Consider the following 21,113-nt stretch of genomic DNA (forward strand, 5'->3'; position numbering starts at 1 on the left):
CCTGGAATCCCAACTACTCAGGAGACTGAGGTGGGACGATCACTTGAGCCCGGGAAGTCGAGGTTGCAGTAAGCCGAGATCATACCATGACACTCCAGCCTGAGCTACAAACCTGAGACCCTGTCTCAAAAAAAAAGGGAACCGGCAAGGTGATGAAAATATAGTATTTTGGTGAAATGATCCAGCTCTCTCCAATCCTACCCCAAGATCACTCTCCTGAGTCAAAAATAGGCACAGAGGAGAAATGTTAAAGGACTCCCCCTGAATCTGTTAGTGGTTTTCTTTTTTCTTTTTTTTTTTTTTTGAGACGGAGTCTTGCTCTGTCGCCGGGGCTGGAGTGCAGTGGCCGGATCTCAGCTCACTGCAAGCTCCGCCTCCCGGGTTCACGCCATTCTCCTGCCTCAGCCTCCCGAGTAGCTGGGACTACAGACGCCCGCCACCTCGCCCGGCTAGTTTTTTTTTTTGTATTTTTTAGTAGAGACGGGGTTTCACAGTGTTCGCCAGGATGGTCTCGATCTCCTGACCTCGTGATCCGCCCGTCTCGGCCTCCCAAAGTGCTGGGATTACAGGCTTGAGCCACCGCGCCCGGCCTGTTAGTGGTTTTCAACAGGGAGATTTTGACTCCCAGTGGTCATCTGGAAATGTCTGGAGACACTTTTGGTTGTCACAACTAGGGAAGTGGGGTGCTATTGGCCTCTAGTGGGTAGAGGCCAGGAATGCTGCTGAACATCCTACCACGCATGAGACAGCCCAAATTAAATAGTACTGAAGTTAAGAAACTGCTCTAAATCCAGGTTGAATGGCCTAAGCTCAAGCCTGCCAGAAATTGAGGGCAGCAGTCATCCCTATGTATTCTCCTCTAACAAGAACCCCAAGCAAGCAGTGGCTCTGACTTCTCCCAAGCCATCTCCTGGAAGGCTGGGGAGAACTGGTGGAAATCGAAAGCATAAGCATTTTTCCTTCCAGGTGCTGGGGAGTCAGGAAAGAGCACCATCGTCAAACAGATGAAGTGAGTAGCAACAAAGCCCCAAAGTACTGGGATAGGGTGAAGAAGTCAGCCAGTGGAGGTATTCAAAGTGAAAGGCTCTTTAGCCTCAAGAAGCCCAGGTATAAAGGATCTGATTCCAATGCCCCTCATCTGTACCTCTTGCCCCCACCCTCCACTTTGATAAAGCAGTAGCAACAGAGAGATAGGATTCTTATGACCCTTTAAATACCCCCAAATTCCTAATCCCTTAGGTCTGGTTACTCAGGTCCAACTAAAGACAGAGTGTCTGCCCCTTGCAGGATCATTCACCAGGATGGCTATTCACCAGAAGAATGCCTGGAGTTCAAGGCTATCATCTATGGAAATGTGCTGCAGTCCATCCTGGCTATCATCCGGGCCATGACCACACTGGGCATCGACTATGCTGAATCAAGCTGTGCGGTATGTGGTTACTATTACGTGGTTAAGGGTGGAAGCAGAAAGGCTAGAAGAAACATACAACCTATATGGAAAGATGGGTAAGAAAAATAGTAACTAAAATCCCACCCGCTGAGTTTCAAATCTCTTAATGCAGTCCTGGAGAAGTAAGCAACCTCCACCCTTATCTTTACTGGGACAGGGTCTTGCTCTCTCGCCCAAGCTGAAATGCAGTGGTGTGATCATGGCTCACTGCAATCTCACCCTCCCAGGCTTAAGTGATTCTCACACCTCAGCCCCAGTAGGTGGGACCACAGGTGTGCACCACCATGCCCAGCTATTTTTTTTTTGTCAAACTCCTGGCCTTAAGCAATCCTCTGGCCTCAAACTCCCAAGGTGTTGGGATTACAGGCGTGAGCCACCGTGCGCCACCGTGCCTGGCCTCAAGCCCTACTTTATAAGAAATATTTACAAAATAAAGTTGCTCACAGCTTCCTCTGCTTTTTTACTTTATTTTACATTTAAATTGCTACCCTTGGGTTCCTGGCCATGGAACTTTTGTAAGTGAAATCCCTACTTCTAGTATTTGCCTTTTTCTAGCTTTAAATCGCTGAAGAACAAAGGTGATGGGTCCCTGTCTTCTATCTTGTCTATTTCATGGTCAATCTGGCCTTTACATTCCCAGTCTCTCTGCAGCAGAGGACCCACATTTTGTGGCGGTAAACTTTCAGACTAAGGATGGAAGCCAGAAACTCCAGAGAGGAAATACCTGGGACCCCTGCCCTGCTTTAGACACATCCCAGGGCTGGGTATAGTGCCACCCTCTGCATCTGGGGAGCATACTCAAAAATTAATCAGTTTTCTTTTTTTTTTTGAGACAGAGTCTTGCTCTGCCGCCCAGGCTGGAGTGCAGTGGCCAGATCTCAGCTCACTGCAAGCTCCGCCTCCCGGGTTCACGCCATTCTCTTGCCTCAGCCTCCCGAGTAGCTGGGACTACAGGCGCCCACCTCGTCGCCCGGCTAGTTTTTTGTATTTTTTAGTAGAGACGGGGTTTCACCGTGTTAGCCAGGATGATCTCGATCTCCTGACCTCATGATCCGCCCGTCTCGGCCTCCCAAAGTGCTGGGATTACAGGCTTGAGCCACCGCGCCCGGCTCAGTAGTTTTCTTACATAGAATCTTCACTGGAGATTGCTTCCATCTTAGGTCTTTGTAGTAATGTAAAATGCTCCATTCAGCAGTCTTCCCAGAAGCCTCTTGGAAAGCTATTACTCCTGTGAAGTTCTTAATCAGGTTTCTGCATTACAGGACGATGGGCGACAGCTCAACAACCTGGCTGACTCCATTGAGGAGGGAACCATGCCTCCGGAGCTCGTGGAGGTCATTAGGAGGTTGTGGAAGGATGGCGGGGTGCAAGCCTGCTTCGAGAGAGCTGCAGAATACCAGCTCAATGACTCCGCATCTTAGTAAGACTCTTGACTGGGGAGAGGGTGGGTTGATGCTTAAGCAATCTTCTAGCCAGTCTTCTCTCTGGTTGGGAGAAATCTCACCCAACCCAAAATTTCAGGCATTGAAAGCTGGAGACCCAGACTGAATTCAGCCTGTGGATCTGTTTTGTTAGGCTTCAGCAATGTTTTGAATTTAATGCTATGGGGAGATCTGCCATAGTTGTCACTATTTTATATTGCTTTACACTGGCTCACTACAGCCTACAAGGCTGAAGATGCAAAATTCAAGAGGTGCTCTGCCTCATAGCCCTCAGCCCTGTTCTCTTGAGGTGTACACTGAGCCTCTCCTTCCAGAACCCTAAGATAGCCCTGCAGTTCTGTCATACACTCTCCCAGGAGTAATGTGATTCATGATGGCTCTTTCAGGGCAGAATTTTCTATCTGGTAATCTAGGATCTACTTAGGCCACTAAGCAGAAATGAGTCTCCTACACCTGGAGCATCTTATGTCAGGATGCCAAGGTAGGGGACACAAACTACGAGGGCAAACCAAAGGAAGGTGGTCAGGAATTAGTACCATCATTGCAAAGCTGCTTCCAAAAAGATAAGGGACATAATTTATCAATCCTACCTCAGACAGTATGGGATCATAGAAAAGCATGGGCTTCGAAGTCAAACCTGAGTTTATTTAACCTAACCATCTGTCTCCTAATCTTGTAATAATGCTATCACTTACTGTTCCCAGAGCACTCAAATCCCAGTCACTGCTAGGTGTACTGTGTATATCATCTCAAGGCCCTTTACCCATCTACACAATAAGACTTTAAGGTAGATGGTACCTTTCTAATTAGCCTCATTTTACACACGAAAAACTGAAGTTCAGAGAAGTTAATCAACTGCCCAAGGTCATGTAGATAAATGGCAGAGACTGCATTTACATTGGGCTGCTTGACTACAAAGCTGAATATTTTTCATAATACACCACAATTTCTCTTGACCCTAGCCAAGTCTTTAACTCTCCTGAGTTTCTCCATCTGTAAAATGGGGATATGAAACTTGATGGCTTAGGAGTTTAAACGAGAATCTGCACATGAAAATGCCTGGCATACAGCAGGCACTTGGGTTACTTGTGCTTCCCTCCTCCTCTCAGTCATCTCAGTTCACATCTGCCTTCCTCCTGCCTTTTCTTTTAAAAAACTAACTTTTTCTTTTTTATGGTAACTTTCAAACATATACGAAAGTAGAAATAATATAATGAATTACCCCTCAACAGTTATCAACTCATGGCCAATCTTATTTCATTTTACCTCCATTCCCTACTGGATTATTTTGAAGCCAATTCCAGGTATCATTTCATGCTAAAAATGTCATTATGAATCTCTAAAATATTGGCCCTTTTTATAAAAAGAATATAATTACACCCAAATAGTTAAAAATTCTTTAATAGCATCAAATATCACCAAATCGGTCTTCAAATTTCCCCGGTTATCTCAAATGTTTCCTCCCCAGTTTGATTCAGGATATAAACAAAGTCCATGTGTTGCATTGGTTCATGTCTCTAAAGTCTCTTTCAATTTACTGCCTCTTGATGGAACTTTTAGCACCCACTGAAACCACTAAATCTCATTCCAAAATCTACAAAAGCTTGCAGTCAGGGGAAACCCAAGGAAAACTTACCTAACTTGATTTAAATGTACTGGAACCCCAGCCACAAGTGGGCTTGTTCCTCAGTCCATCCCCCATTTCCTCTAGTTAATGACTTATGAAGGTTTAAAGGAAAGAATCCTAAATTTAACAGTATGGCTTCTAGTCCTGCTTTCTACCACCAAATTAGCTGTGTGACTTTGGGTAAGATACCTTTCACATCTCTTAGCCTTGTCTGTGGAAAATTTGTCACCGATGCTAATCACTTTTCTCTAGCTACCTGAACCAATTAGAACGAATCACAGACCCTGAGTACCTCCCTAGTGAGCAAGATGTGCTCCGATCCAGAGTCAAAACCACGGGCATCATTGAAACCAAGTTTTCCGTCAAAGACTTGAATTTCAGGTAAGTGCATGGTTCCCTGGGGCACCTCGGATACACGTGTGAAATCCCGAAAAGGGGCACAGGCAGGCTTCTTGGCCTTTGGTGAAGCCTAATCTAAATTACTGTTCTGCTTCTCCCCCTTTTCCTCTCCCACTTCATGGGGTGAACATCAAAGGCCTATGGGTCAGATGCTGGGCATACCTATGAAAATAGCTGCTTCTTCCCTCAGGATGTTTGATGTGGGAGGGCAGAGATCAGAGAGAAAGAAGTGGATCCACTGCTTTGAGGGAGTCACCTGCATCATTTTCTGTGCAGCCCTCAGTGCCTATGATATGGTGCTGGTGGAAGATGACGAAGTGGTGAGTGGCTCTTGCACCAAGCAGCTTTGGTAGAACAAGTTCTCCCCATGAGCCTTTCTCTAAGTCTTGTGTCACTCTACTGCCCAACTTAGGTAATTTCAGTCTAGCAGACCAATCAATGTCTCATGCAAATAATTCTAGAAAAACAACTTCTTTTGCAGGTTCTAGGTTAGCATTTTAGAGCTCCAAATTTACTGAGAGTGAGCTTGGTCTCAAATTAGACGTCGAAGTATCACTTGGACATCACAAAGCTCGTAAGAGGAATTGAATGTAAAGAGATAAGGGACCATCAACTAGGCAAAGCAAAGGAGTTACACTTAGTACTCTCCCAAGTTGCCTAAGGAAGATGAAAATGACAGAACAGAGAAAATAGCATATATGAATCTTCATTGCAACATAATAGAGGGGTTGAACTAGTAACCCCACTTAGAAGGCTAAAAATGTGCTGTCCATAGGAGTAAGGAGAGACTGGCAGACCAGCTCTCATGCCATATTAAATTGGCAGCTGGAAGACTACCCAAGAGTGGTTTTCTTTAGCCTGTAGAATTCTGTAGGACAGGAGTTCTACAACACAAGTGTTAGAGCCCAGCCAGTTACCTTCTCTGAATTGAGAAAGGTTAGAGGCGTGAAAAACGTTAATTTCACCCAAACATCTGCTTACAAATGGAGGGCCACAGCTTGCTGATGAAAGGGATACTCCTATCCCTTGCCACAGCTTGTTCTCTTCCCTTCCCCTTGGTAGTTTTAACTTCACATTAGGGCACTCTGAATATCATCTAACCAAAATGGCTTACAGAGCTATTCACTTCCCATCTTTAACCCTAAAGATTAAAGTATATGAGACTTTCCATCTTTAACCTTAAAGTCTATAAACCAAGTCTGTAAGACCTTGAAGGGTTGTACAGGAGTATTATGGGGGGGAAAGCCACAAATGAGATTGTTCTTGTTTTATTAGATAAGTAGACTGAACTCAAGTTAACTGACAGCATACTTCAAAATCCTAAAGACCTGCTCCCTAAAAGCAGGCCGGGCTGGGGCAATGGGCAGCCTCTGCAGTTATACAGCACGAGTTCTCGCTCTCTAAGTAGCAATCAGAGGAGGAAATGAGAGAGCAGAAATGCTTGTGGTATGGCACTGGGAAATTCTCCAACCCTCACCATGTGGCAACAGGACCAAAGTAGCCCAAACTGAGATCTGGGACCCCATGAAAGAAGCCTATCAAAATCATCCTGGAGATGCATATGGGCACATGCTAACTTGGGCCTGTTTCAACCCATTATCAGCACTACTTACAACATGTCAAGTTCTCAGTTGCACCCTGGCTGCTAAAGATCTGCATAACACTTATTATAGACCTATATGCCAGCCACTATCATGGACACAATACACACACAATCTCATTTAGCTTTCATTATAACCCTATAAGACAGGAAAACAGACTCAGAAAAAGCTCAATAATTTTCCACAAGTCACACAGCTATTAAAAAGACAGGGAACTAGAATGAACCCACATCTCTCTGGCTTTACTCTGGTACATTAAAAAGAGATAAGCTGTTCTCTGTCTTGCTTTTTACATTTGGAGCACTGGTCTCTCCAAGGGGAACAAGAGCAGGAAGTAGGTAGCTATTCGTAAGCCAAATCTGATATTTCCAATGGTGTTTCCTCTTACTAGAATCGTATGCATGAGTCTTTGCATCTGTTCAACAGCATATGTAACCACAAGTTCTTTGCGGCTACTTCCATTGTCCTCTTTCTCAACAAGAAAGATCTCTTTGAGGAAAAAATCAAGAAAGTCCATCTCAGCATTTGTTTTCCAGAGTATGATGGTAAGTGTCAGGGGCTGGAAATAATAATAATGCCTTTTAGTAGTGACTGGCAATTGTCTCATTTTTTAGGCTAAGGTGACATAAAGGAACTTAAGGGAAAACCTTGGGCACAGTTACAGGGTTTAAATTCAGATTCTCTGGAATACAGCAGGGATTAGATGCAGGAGAGCCACTGACTTCATATGATACCTACTGAAAACCAAAGGTGGAGAGACACCTCTCCTCAATTTCTTTTCAACTGAAGTGAGAAACATTGGAGTGCAATCGAGAACCTTCCCTCCAAAAACAGGCCCCCAACTGCTGTTGTCCACATTTTAAGGATCAAGTCAATCACCTAAAGTGAGTCAGCAACTAACAAGGGTTCATTTATTCTACTTTTTCACTATTTTTCTGGAAAACCAGGTAACAACTCCTATGATGATGCGGGGAATTACATCAAGAGCCAGTTCCTTGACCTCAATATGCGAAAAGATGTCAAAGAAATCTACAGTCACATGACCTGTGCTACAGATACACAGAATGTCAAATTTGTGTTTGATGCAGTTACAGATATTATCATCAAAGAAAACCTCAAGGACTGTGGCCTCTTCTAATCCGCACCATTCCTCAGGTATAAGTTCTATAAACAGGCTTGGAATCTGGGTAATTAAAAACAGAAAATTATAGTCAATATACTATGACATGAAGAATGAATCCATTCTTTGGAGATGAAGTATACATGACTGCAACTGTGTTTCATACATTCTTTTCAAAGTGGGATAGCTAGTGCAGCTTAAAGAGCACAGGCCAGTAGTTAGAAGACCCCCTAGGTTCCAGTACTGGTTTTCCAACTTAATACAAAAATGTGAATACTTTATTTCTGAGTCTTGAGTCTTTCAACTATAAAATGAAGATGACTTCCCTGCCTACTTCACAGGGTTATTCTGAGGAGCACGAACATAACTGAAGGGAAGACACGTAAAAACTGCTTGTGCAGGCCGGGCGCAGTGGCTCACGCTTGTAATCCCAGCACACTGGGAGGCCGAGGTGGGCGGATCACGAGATCAGGAGTTTGAGACCAGTCTGGCCAACACAGTGAGACCCTGTCTCTACCAAAAATACAAAAATTAGCTGGGCATGGTGGCGGACGCCTGTAATCCCAGCTACTCAGGAGGCTGAGGCAAGAGAACTGCTTGAACCCAGGAGGTAAAGGTTGCAGTGAGCCAAGGTCGCGCCACTGCACTCCAACCTGGGCAGAGTTAGAATCTGTCTCAAAAAAAAAGAAAAAAGAAAACTGCTTGTGTTTAGGATCACAGAAATAAATCCTATATAAAATCTGCCATATATTAAATTCAACACCTGGTTTTTAGAATAAACTACTGCAACAAACTATTCCAAGCAAAATAGCAAGGCTTCCTATAGTCTGTAAAAAGCTAGTATTAACCAAACCTAAATAAACCTGCCATTCCCTTTTTACTAACAGACCTCTATGTGCCTTAGCTCAGAGATCTGGATCACTGGATAGAAGATGAGAGTTTGTTAGTTTCTAAGGCACACATCCCAAAACAATCATCTTTATTAAGCAAAAATTATCCCTCTGCCCCTATCAAACAGACCTTTATCTCTACAAATGTTTCTTAGCTACAGAAGATACTTTCTGAATAAACTTAGAGGACATCAAATACTCTTATTTAGAGTATTAATGATTGCGCTGCTGCCGCTTCTCTGTCATAGAATTTGGAACAAGTGAACAATTCTAAACTTTCATTTCAACTGCTACATGTTTCAGAAGAACCAAGACAGGTCAGCTTGTTTTAGGCACTGAAAATCTTTGCAGCTGGGTCCATGTGATGGTGGATGAAAACAACATCTCCCCAAACATGCCAACAAGTTTTCCTTTGAAGTCCTTTGAGGGGAAATGCAGTTTGCATTTATCTTGACAGAAGGTGATGAAGTTAGGTATATAGATTTAGCATTTACAACTACCAGTGAAGAAAGCTCTTGGCATCCAAAATTTAGTACATAGAAGAAAATGTCAATTAAAATGGAAATTGCTCCTTGCCAGAAACACCCACTCACACTTAGGCTGCTACTAGCAATATTAATACTAGAGAGCCATATGAGCTTGAAATACACAAAAATAAATTTGTAGCTAAATTAATTCATTTAATAGTTAAATTCATTTAATAGTCTTTCTGATTCCCTAAAAAGAAAGCAGCTTGGGAGAATTATCCAAGAAACTACTCTGGCTACTGCTGATGAAAAAACAAGCCAAAGAACAAACCTGGCCGGGCACAGTAGCTCACACCTGTAACCCTAGCACTTTGGGAGGCCAAGGCAGATGGATCACCTGAGGTCAGGGGTTCGAGACCAGCCTGGCCAACAGGGCAAAACCCCGTCTCTACTAAAAATACAAAAATTAGCCAGGCGTTGTGGCGCATGCCTGTAATCCCAGCTATTCAGGAGGCTGAGACAGGAGAATCACCTGAACCCAGGAGGCAGAGGTTGCAGTGAGCCAAGATCATGCCACTGCACTTCCAGCCTGGGCGACAGAGTGAGATTCCATCTCAAAAAAACAAAACAAAAAGCCTGGGAAAGACTTCTCATATTCAAGAGCTGTTCAGGAACTACTCTGGGTATCATGCTGCAACCATTACTAACCTGTTCACTTTAACTCAACATACAGGAGTTCTGAATCTGTTTTGTATCATGGATCCTTCCAGCAGTCTGATGAAACCATGTACCTCTTTTCATCATATTTTTAAACACATAAAACTAAATTCAGAGAATTACAAAGAAAACTGGCGTATCCAATAGTCTCTCTGTAGACTCATGGAGCTCTGAAGCCCCAGGTTAAGAACCCTCACTATACAGCTATGCTCTTATCTATTCAGGCCCCAAACATAATTTATCCCATTTATTCCATCTCCATATGGGACAGCCCTACTTTCCCTCACATAATACTAGATTGTTGCTTATTTTATTAACTTTTCCTTGGTCTTTCAATCTAGGTACAAATTGGTTATCGACCCAACTATAAGTGTAACTCAGGATCCTTGGTTATTAATGTTCACACAGAACCTGCCTTATAGTACTAGTACAGAAGCAGAGCCAGTGGGACAGGTCTTCCGTCAGAAGACAAGTCGCTAGCAGACTAAAACAGGGTTGTATTTAGTCCCCTTCTTTTGGGATAGCTGGTGGATATCCCAACTTTTAACTGGTTTATAAACAAACTCACACAAGCCACCTTGTACAAACTTTATATAAACCGTTCATCTTGGAGGATAGAGGATAAGATAGTAGCACTTAAAGCAACATTATATAGCTGTTTTTTACTGAGGTTGGGATCTGCCTATATTCATCTTATGATGTTTTCAAGCTAAAACTCTTCTGGCAAGTCTGCATGAAATGCAACAGGGGCCCTTGAACACCCATTCACCTATTACCTTAGAACAAAGTCAAAATAATTTTCTCAAACTCTTGGTCCAGATTGGGCTCTCCCGTGATTAAAGGTAAGAGGACTTCACTTCGATGCTCTTGATAGGCTTCCAGAAGAGGCATTCACCCTTACCCTAGCTTAACTGTTTGTCAGGCGCAACGATTGTTCCCAAACCTTACATGTTAGAGCTAGAGAAAAAGTGCATTTGTACTTTTCCTTCATAATTGGCTTATTTTTATCTCATGGACATTTTGACTGTATTCATGAAAAGTTCTTATATAAAACAGCTGGTAAGATTAAAATAAAAATTAAGTCATATATTCTGCTGTCATTATCTTTCTTCTTTTGCCTCATTTTAAATTTATACTGTACTGTTGAATTTTTATTTACTTTAAGCCATCAAGTTTTTTTTTGGTAAACAGATCAGAAACAAATATTTAACCCTATTTTCTGGCACTGTAACCTTAATTCTTAAGATTGCTAAAGTTAGAACGAACTTCAAAATATTCCAGCCCCATCACGAGCAATTTGTAGATAGAAAACTGAAGCCCAGGGAGGAAGAGTATATCTTCATCAAGATCACAGTGCTAGGCAGTAGCAGAACTAGAACTCCAAAACAGGTCTTCTGAATCCAAAGCCTGTGGTGACGTCCAGCTACCAACAGCCCACCATACACTATAAAATCAAAGCCAATTTCTCGTTCTTCTAGGCTCCTCCCATTCCCAACCAAATTCTTGGTTATTTTTTCATTATGCCATCTCTAAATTATGGACATTTAACAAAACCATCTCCAAGCTAAGACAAATAGATCTCAAAATAGAATATGAAAATAGCATAAAATCACAAAAACATAACTAAGTTTGCTTGTTTGTTGAAGGTAAAATTTCCTCTTCATATTCTTAGAGGGAAAGACTATAATGTACTTCCCTAGTATAGCACGATTAAAGAGACATTACTAACAATAAATCCAATGTAAATTACGTTACATTTCACATAAATCTGAAAGTTTTCCTTTTTTAGACAAAAATACAATATGATTGACACAAAAGGACAAATACTATGATTATACTTATATGAGGTATCTAAAATAGTCAAATTCATAGAGACAAAGGAAAATGCTGGTTACCAGGGGCTGAAAGAAGACGGGGCATGGGGAGTTATTATTTAACAGGTATAGAGTTTCAGTTCAGGAAGACGAAAAAAGTTCTGGAAGTGGATGATGGTGATGGCTGTGCAACAGTGTGAATGTACTTAATGCCACTGAACTGTATACTTAAGATGGCAAATTTTATGTTATATATGCTTTATCACAATTTTAAAAATAGAAAAAATATACTATAATTAGAAATTTGTATTTCTGTGGATAAAAGGAAGAATGGATAAAAGCGGCATAAAAGTTGTCTTAAAAGCAACATAAAAGACATGTTAACTTGAAACAGCTCCTACTCTGATAATAAAATCCACTCACATGTACCCCCAATCAGAGTATTCCTTCCCATCCCCACAGTGAGACATAACAGCATTCAAACCCACTCTATACTTGGAGATGTGCCGTAGACCAAAGTGTGCCGGCCATGCTGGGTGGAGAAGGTGGTGAAGGGTGAAGAGCTCTTACCTCCCACTGCCCTCTCTACCCGGCACAGCCCCCGGAGCACAGATTCCAGCAGGATTTCGGTGTTGGGCCAGGGACTGCAAGTGTGACAGAGCCTCTGGTGGTCCTGCTAGGTAAAAGCATGAAGACATTTCTGTGAGGTCAGAAGACACTGGAGACTGCAGAAGGGAACTTTTCTTTTTGCCATGAAAAATCACTAGTATAAGCAGAAAATAGACAGCTGGATCTAAATGTAAAACAAAGCAAAGACCTTTTCACCCTGCTTCACGAATTTTAGAGCAATTTATAGTTCAACTTCATTTCAGGTCTTCAAAATGAATATGGGCAAAGTAATGCTGTAAAAGACCACTAGCTACGTTGAATACCTTTGTCGGTGCTGCCTTAGGATTTTTTTTTCCCCCTGTGGAGTATAATCCTGAGTATCATAACATTTACAAAGCATTTTCTTTTTTTTTTTTTTTTTTGAGACGGAGTCTCGCTCTGTCGCCCAAGCTGGAGTGCAGTGGCCGGATCTCAGCTCACTGCAAGCTCCGCTTCCTGGGTTCACGCCATTCTCCTGCCTCAGCCTCCCGAGTAGCTGGGACTACAGGCGCCTGCCACCTCGCCTGGCTAGTTTTTTGTACTTTTTTAGTAGAGATGGGGTTTCACCGTGTTAGCCAGGATGGTCTCGATCTCCTGACCTTGTGATCCGCCCGCCTCGGCCTCCCAAAGTGCTGGGATTACAGGCTTGAGCCACCGCGCCCAGCCACAAAGCATTTTCAAATATGTTATTTCTATTTGATGAGAGCCCCAGAATACCATAGAAGGAAGGAATAATTTAGTCCATCTTTAGATAACAGATGAGCGATGTAAAACTGAAAGAATACACAAGATTCCATAGCTAGTTGGAAGCAGAGAAAAGACCAGAACCTAGCATTCCAAACAACTCTCCAACCTCTTAAGATTCTGAGAGGTCTCAGGACCTTTATCCTACATGAGCAAGAATAAACAGAACAGGTAATTTCTTGTGTTTTGTTATGTCTACTGGAAATCTCTCTTACATATAAATAAGCCTCTTAGTAAAAATGTCTGGATAACCCAAGGAGAATTTTGGGGGTAGAGAGAGGTAAAAGAGGAGACAGATAAACCAGGTTGTTCATAATTTAATATTCCTGCTGTCAAAGATTTTACAGCTTAGTGAATGCTAATACACTGAGATATGTCTATCCCAGTAGTGTATTAATATTTATTAATATTTGATTATTTCTGGTACCTCGTGATTCTCACTGGATTTCAGAAAAACACTAGCACTGGGCATACAAAGGCTTTTACATGTGACTCAATCATTCCCCTTATGTACCCCCTTACCCATTTCAAAATGACTTTCACTCTAGTTTAGAGCTAGTTAGCTTTGCTTTCTCTACCAAGTGTAAATAAATATTCATGTTATTACATACACCGTTATCTGTCACAGGGTTTTATCTTTAATTTGGTGTATCTTTCAATTTTCACTGCATAAATGCAGTAAAATAAATGAAGTAAATGTTTGGACATCCTAGGTTTCTTGTTGTCTTAATTTTGTATAAAACTAAATACTCTGTATCCAAAGTGTAGGAATGTTATATGACCCAACAGTCTTCAGTAATTTTCTTGGTAGAAGGCACTTTAAGTCATGTACAAATGGTACTTCTTCTCGGGAAAAAATAGGTCATTCGCTAGTGATTTTGAGGTTATTTGTGCACTGAAGTTGCTTTTCAATGTTTGTGTTGACTTTAAAAAAAAACAAATGGAGTCTCATTCCGTCGCCCAGGCTGGAGTGCAGTGGTGCCATCTCCGCTCACTGCAACCTCCGCCTCCCAGGTTCAAGCGATTCTCCTGCCTCAGCCTCCCGAGTAGCTGGGATTACAGGTGTCCACCACCATGCCTGGCTAATTTTTGTATTTTTAGTAAAGATGGGGTTTCACCATGTTGGCCTGGCTGGTCTCAAACTCCTGACCTCAAGTGATCTGCTCACCTCGGCCTCCCAAAGTGCTGGGATTACAGACATGAGCCACTGTGCCCAGCCTGTGTTGATCTTTTTTTTTTTTTTTTTTTTTTTGAGACAGAGTCTCGCTCTGTCACCCAGGCTGGAGTGCAATGGCAGGATCTCAGCTCACTGCTAGCTCCACCTCCCGGGTTTACGCCATTCTCCTGCCTCAGCCTCCCGAGTAGCTAGGACTACAGGCGCTGCCACCTCGCCCGGCTAGTTTTTTTTTTTTTTTTTTTTTTTGTATTTTTAGTAGAGACGGAGTTTCACCGTGTTAGCCAGGATGGTCTCGATCTCCTGACCTCGTGATCCGCCCGTCTTGGCCTCCCAAAGTGCTGGGATTACAGGCTTGAGCCACCGCGCCCGGCCGCCTGCGTTGATCTTTAATATAGATTGAGCATTTCATACCTGAAAATCCAAAATCTAAAATGCTCCAAAATCGTAAGCTTTTTGAGTGACAACATAATGCTCAAAGGAAGCACGCACTGGGGCATTTTGGATTTCAGATTTTTGGATTTGGAATCCTGAACCAGTAAGTATATAATGCAAATATTTCAAAACATGACAAAAATTGAATTCTCAAACACTTCTGGTTCCAAGAGATTTGGATAAGGGCTACTCAACCTGTATTAGGTCCTACTCAGTTGTCCTCAAATGTTGGCCCAGATTGGCTATATCAAAATCACCTGAGGAATGTATTAAAAACATGTATATTCCCATGATCTGGCTCAGACATTTTAATTTACTAGGGTTTAGCCAAAGAATTCGCTAAATCGAATTAACCACGTACTCCAGGTAACTACTGCTGTTTAACATTCCTTATTACCTCTTATTTCTGAGAAGATCTGAGTCAGCCCAGGTCTAGGCCTGATATGGTATCAGAAAAAAAAACTGCCCTGAGTGGGTGGAGTGGTTCACACCTGTAATCTCAGCACTTTGGGAGGACGAGGCAGGCAAATCACTTGAGGTCAGGAGTTCGAGACCAGCCTGGCTACCATGGTGAAACCCTGTCTCTCCTAAAAATACAAAAGTTAGTCAGGTATGGTGGCACACACCTGTAATCACAGCTACTTGGGAGGCTGAGGCACAAGAATCGCTTGAACCCACGAGGCAAAGGTTGCAGTGAGCAGAGATCGTGCAACTACACTCCAGCCTGGGCAACAGAGCAAGACTGTCTCAAAAAAAAAGAAAAAGAAAAAGAAAAACAAGAGAAAAAACTGCCCTATCCTGACATGTTCTGAAGTATGTTGTTCTCAACAGAACTCAGAAATGTTGAGAAAACTGAGGGGAAAGGAGAGAAGGGATCTTAAAAACTAAAACATAAAGGAATAAAGACCTTGATCATCATTAAAGTTAGTTCTCCAGTGCCTGAAAAAGCCTTTCTTTTACTCCCTGACAGTTGTCAGCAAAATCAACTTTGAACTTGAGGTCTCTAGGCAGCCTGCCTTTTTCTCTTGTGCTTGTTGGGAGCAATACAACAAAATATGATGACCATAAAGCTATGTAAAGAGCTGAGGGTGATCCAGGTCAGATCTCTGATTTGCACTACGAAGCCTAAAGTAGAACACAATAATTACCTGGCACTGGCAAGCTAAGATCATTGTTCTTAAAATCAGTATTACACATGAAAAGGAAAGATCCCACAAGTACTACCGCTCAAGGAAAACAGTGATGTTTTAGGTTTATAAAATGAGTAGAGGGCTGCTGATTTTTTTTTTTTTGAACATATAAAAAGGGAAAATAATCAATGGTAGGTTTTTAATAGGAACAAGAGGCTGACTTTACCTTATTATGACTGCAATACAGCAAGGAGTTCTGCAACAGGAAACTCCAGAACTATGTCACACATGCTAAGCAAATGAAAAAATTATATTAAGTAACTAATCAGGCCAGGGAAGCAATGTTCAAAGCATGTCACAGCTATAAATGAGAGAATAATGACCAGAATATAAGAATATAGAGTGACTGAATGAATTACAAAAACCAGCTGTTATTTTAAAATAGTCTAATGTGTATATACAACAAATAGAATATATATAAAAATTTAAAAAACAAGGCAACAAATTTTTTTTTTTAAATTTTGGTCCCATCTAGTCTTACACTGTAAAAATGTAGTACCTTGTGAAAAATAACGATCCATCAGTAAAAATTTAAAAAATGATTCACTGTGAACTAGAGATTTAGAATTCAAACTGCCCAAGATGAAAATGTCATCTCAAGATCCACTTACGAATAATTGTTAAAGTTTTTGGAATTTTCATCCTAGGAGGCAAAATCTGTTGCAAAGCTGAATTTATAAGGTTGGGGGGACTGTCCATTAAGAATACCTCTTCTTTACACAGAGACTAATGGCTTCTTAAATGGTCCAAAGCATAGGCACCTGAATTCTGAAACATTATCCATCACAAATCTCCAGCATTCTCCAGAGGAAACACACAAGGCAACTTTTAGCTTCTTTGATTACAAATGCTGAAGTTTTTTTTCAGGCTAGTAGATTTAATGTTTCATCCCACATTTTAGCCCTGCTACAAGAAAATATCTTTTGTTTCAATACAAACCAGTGATTTGCAAGCCTGACTGGTAATCAAAATCACCTTTTAAAAATTATAAATTGCCGGCCGGGTGCGGTGGCTCACACCTGTAATCCAGCACTTTGGGAGGTCGAGGTGGGCGGATCACGAGGTCAGGAGATCAAGAGCATCCTGGCTAACACGGTGAAACCCTGTCTCTACTAAAACATACCAAAAAATTAGCCGGGCGTGGTGGCAGGCACCTGTAGTCCCAGCAGAATGGCGTGAACCCGGGAGGCGGTACTTGCAGTGAGCCAAGATCGCGCCACTGCACTCCAACCTGGGCAACAGAGCGAGACTCTGTCTCAAAAAAAAAAAAAAATTATCGATTGCCAGCCCACCAGCCAAAAGTCAATCTCTTAGATGAGTCCAAGTGATTTTTACTTAAGTCATATTAAAGACCACTGACTTAAATTGTCTCCCTGTGTCCTCCAGGAATGTGCATTTAGATAAGTTATTTGGGATGGTGAAATAAGAGTGATCTTCATGTAAACAAACAGAGAGCAAATGTAAATGGTACAAAGGCAGAAAATGGGGACCTGCTGTTTTTCTTTAACAGAAGGGCTAAAAATTTAACATATCAGATAGATATTCAAATGAAAATACAAATTCAAAATAAAATGAACTTTTTTGGATTACTGGTTATTTTAGATTATCAGTAACACCATTCCATTAGTCCACAATATAGAAAGACTAAAGTTGAAAATAATATTCCACCAGTTCTCGTTTCCAGATGATCCCATATTACAGAATACAATAAGGAAAAGATATATTCAAAATGAATAGAACTACCAACCCTGTTTACATTGTGGGCATTGAATCAATCACCAATTGAAGCTGATAATTTTCTTTCAGATCAAGTTTTCCCAAATCTAAAGAAAATTTCATTATATAATACAGTTATACCATCTGTAAGCTATGATTTTCCAAAAAGAATCAGAAAAAAAGTTAAAAACTACCAACAAAGGCACTGAACTGCTATGACTTGCTTTTTTGTTGACACCAACCTTTTTCTGTAAACTAGTGAAAGGTCACATCAAAAGATGAAATAGAATCCAATTCAAAAAGATTGGACCCCAAAAGGCACTGCTCAAACTTCTGAATCTGAAATGCTCAAAATGCATTCTCTTCATTTGTCTTCCCCCAACAGAGCATTCAATATTTAATGACATTTGCTGTACATTATACAAAAGGGTCTGTAGGTTGAAGTGAATATAACTCTCCATACAAGCAAAATGTAAATCTGCAAAATGAATGATGATCACATCCACTCGTATGCAGATATAACACAAAACCTAAGGTTCAACAATACTATTACACCAAAGGACTAGACCTTCAGGAAACCCTTCCACCTAAACCCATTCTCACACAAAGGCTAAAAACACATTCTGCAAAGGCAAAAGGAAACAGAAGACAGTATTTCCATTAAAGACTAGTTACAAACAGGAGCAAACCTGGGCTCTTTACTCACCATTTTAATACTGCTGCCAACTATAACAGATTAAAAATGTACACATGACAAAGTGGAAAAAAGTCCCAAAATGCAACAGTTTCAGCAAAAGAACATACTGACTAAGGATTACTACAGTTAACATTGCTACAGTAAAAACGATGGCAAACAGGGATTTGGCACCACATTTACAAAGTAAAAGCATGCACTGTTAATACACTTTAGATGTCTCTCAACAGAAAAGGCCATGAAGATGGAAAACAAGAGGCACCTTGTACAAAACTCCCTATAACTGAGACAAACAAGCAAGAATCAAAGTGGTAAATATGTAGCAGCAAAGTCACTGGTTCTGTTTGGAATTTAGCAATTTGCATTTCTGATTGGCAGCTGTCCTGGGTGTGTCTGTATCCAAGAAGCTGACTTTATCATACTACATCACAGCAGTAATTTGGTAATCTGCATAAACAAGGTTGACCTTCAACCATACGCTTAAAGAAAAGAGAGAATTAGAATCTTATTGCAGAACTTTCCAATGTAATTACCATATGGAAACCATAATGGTACTTTGAGCAGGATAATAACATAAATTTCATCAAAAAAGCTGTATGCATAGCCCCAGTAACTGGAAAGAGTTATAAGTAATTATGGAAGTATTATATTCTGACCACACCAAGAGTTAAAAACAAAGAGTTCCTACTAAAGAGGAATATTTTCAAGATGATCTGGTCGCATCATGTGCATAGTTAACATTGTGTTTTAATAAAGATTCTTTTGCAAATAAAGAAATAAAATTTAGTAAAGTTATTCTTCTCTTGATGAAAAAACCCTAAAAATGAACCACTGGTGGTTTGTTAAGAAGGGGGAAAAAAAGAGTAAGCTACATATTGAAAGTTCTAGAATGCAGCACCTCAACTTCACATCTTCCATAAGCATTTAAGATTAAGAAATCCAAGTGATGTCTTGATGATCAAATCACACTTTACAGTTCTTCCAATTCCAATGTCTGAATTTAGCATCTCATGTCAATTAAAAGTTCCCTAATATAGAAGATTGTGCTAAAGAGTGCTAAGATTCTGCATGCTGCTGCCATTCCCTGGTCCCGTTCATGCTTGTAGCTGCCCCATAAGACAGCAAAAGGTGTCTGGTCTCAACACTCCACACTGTAGTAACTAGAAGAGAAGAATATTCTGAATTAGAAAAAGTTTACAAAGCTAAGAGACATCACTATAGCACTATAACTACCTGTATGAAACTTTACCTTTCACTAACATCCATGCTTTTCAATAAAGTCCACATTCCTTTAAGTTGTTTTTAATGATGACATCTGTAACAGCATCAAAAACAAACTGCACATTCTTCGTGTCTGTGGCACAGGTGAAGTGAGTATAGATCTCCTTGGTATCTTTTCTTCTGTTCAGATCTTCAAACTGGCACTGAATATAGGCAGCTGCCTCTTCATATGTATTGGAACCTAAAACAGACACCCAGTACTCTCAGTTCAAATTGTAACAGCTGCCTGAACTCAACTAAGTCAGACCATTACCATTTACTTATGGAGAGGAAACATAACCCAATTAAATATGAATAGAATTCTCTATTTCTATAATCATTAGATGTTTCTATAATTAGGTTCTTCGTGAGAGTAGACTCTCATGGTAACTAAAATAAAATCATCACACACAAAGATTGAAGAAAACATAACGTTTCTCTTTACCCTTTCCTTTAGACTTTTCAGCTAAAAAAATCTAGAAAGTATAAAAGGAAACTAGGAAAGTAGGAAGGTGCATTTCTAGGGAACACAACTGCTTCAAAGGTCTGAGAGAGGCTGTGTTCCTTGGAGTGATCTTGGAGTAAAAATTCAACAGGGTAGTGCTCACTTTGGTAGCACATGTACTAAAATTGGAACAATACAGAGAACATTAGCATGGCCACTGTGCAAGGATGACATGCAAATTCGTGAAGCGTTCCATATTTTTGAAAACAACTGGGTCGGATCATGCTAAAAGGAGATAATATTACTCTGCTACAAAGTGTTTCCAACTAGAAAGGATCAATGAAGTGAGAAATTGTTGAGAAGGATACAGTTTGCTTTTAGATGTCCTTTGTCCAATATGAACATTTATTCATATTGTTTTGATTACCCTTATGTTACTACAAGATGGCAATAAATGCTATGGGATTGTTTGTATTAAAACAAACAAAAAAAGGAATTCAACAGGGTAAATTGTTCTTTTCAAAATCATTCCACAGTTTTAAGGAGGTTTAGCTTCAAAGCCTTAAGGTAATAATTTAAGTAAGGAAAAGCAATACACTTTACGAGAGTGAATTTTAGGGTTTCTGAATTATATCTCAATAAAGCTCTTATTTTTTACAAAAAGAAAGGTGGCAGGAACCAAAAGTAAAAGCTGTCTCAACAATATTTGTAATTAATACCCTTAAATCACCTGCTTTTTACACCATCTTATCTACTTATGGAACCTTTAGAGTAGCCTTAGAAACTGGCTATAAAGCCAGGGAAACGCAACAAAGACAATTCATTATTCCAATAAACTAGAGGCTATTTTCAGTAACATTAAGCATAACAAAAATATCAATAACAAAGATATAAAGAAGACCAGGTAACAAAATGGAGCTTAAGAAAAAAGGAGCTGGGTGGGGTGGTTCACACCTGGGGCCACGGCAGGTGGATCGCTTGAGGTCAGGAGTTCGAGACCAACCTGGCCAACACTGTGAAACCCCATCTCTACTAAAAATCAAAAAATCATTAGCTAGGCCTAGTGGTGGGCACCTGTAGTGGAGCTGAGGCACAAGAAGCACTTGAATCTGGGAGGTGAAGGTTTCAGTGAGCCGAGATCATGCCACTGCATTTCTGTCTGGGAGACAGAGCAAGACATTGTCTCAAAAAAAGAAAAAAAAAGGAAAGGAAAAGAATAATAATTAAAATATTTAAATAACTGAAGGAAAACAGCTTTGTAGGTGCTTGAAGCAGGTTCT

The 21,113-nt window shown here is 40.7% G+C and overlaps 2 protein-coding genes and 1 non-coding gene across 4 annotated transcripts in view; 2 read left to right on the plus strand and 1 right to left on the minus strand.

The window, feature by feature from the left end:
• The window catches only part of GNAT2 (G protein subunit alpha transducin 2), a 16,642-nt gene extending 8,440 nt beyond the window's left edge, over positions 1–8,202 (plus strand). Inside the window, exons 3-9 of one of the 2 annotated variants that reach the window (XM_033197211.1) lie at positions 967–1,009; positions 1,288–1,429; positions 2,713–2,870; positions 4,772–4,900; positions 5,109–5,238; positions 6,911–7,064; positions 7,467–8,202. In XM_033197211.1, coding sequence (XP_033053102.1) covers positions 967–1,009; positions 1,288–1,429; positions 2,713–2,870; positions 4,772–4,900; positions 5,109–5,238; positions 6,911–7,064; positions 7,467–7,657 — 947 coding nt within the window. In that variant the 3' untranslated portion in view covers positions 7,658–8,202. The remainder of the gene's footprint in view (positions 1–966; positions 1,010–1,287; positions 1,430–2,712; positions 2,871–4,771; positions 4,901–5,108; positions 5,239–6,910; positions 7,065–7,466) is intronic. The other variant, XM_033197212.1, reaches the window with a different exon arrangement.
• A 9,903-nt stretch (positions 8,203–18,105) lies between these two features.
• Positions 18,106–21,113, minus strand: part of GNAI3 (G protein subunit alpha i3) — a 48,579-nt gene continuing 45,571 nt past the window's right edge. The window contains exons 8-9 of the mRNA XM_033197215.1: positions 19,378–19,590; positions 18,106–19,288 (exon numbers count right to left, since the gene is read on the minus strand). Coding sequence (XP_033053106.1) covers positions 19,400–19,590 — 191 coding nt within the window. The 3' untranslated portion in view covers positions 18,106–19,288; positions 19,378–19,399. The remainder of the gene's footprint in view (positions 19,289–19,377; positions 19,591–21,113) is intronic.
• LOC117076944 lies at positions 19,989–20,095 on the plus strand. Its single transcript, XR_004434555.1, has one exon. It is a non-coding gene; the product is annotated as a U6 spliceosomal RNA (small nuclear RNA).

This window comes from Trachypithecus francoisi, unplaced genomic scaffold (assembly GCF_009764315.1).
Source record: "Trachypithecus francoisi isolate TF-2019V2 unplaced genomic scaffold, Tfra_2.0 Lachesis_group5, whole genome shotgun sequence".
NCBI lineage: Eukaryota > Metazoa > Chordata > Mammalia > Primates > Cercopithecidae > Trachypithecus > Trachypithecus francoisi.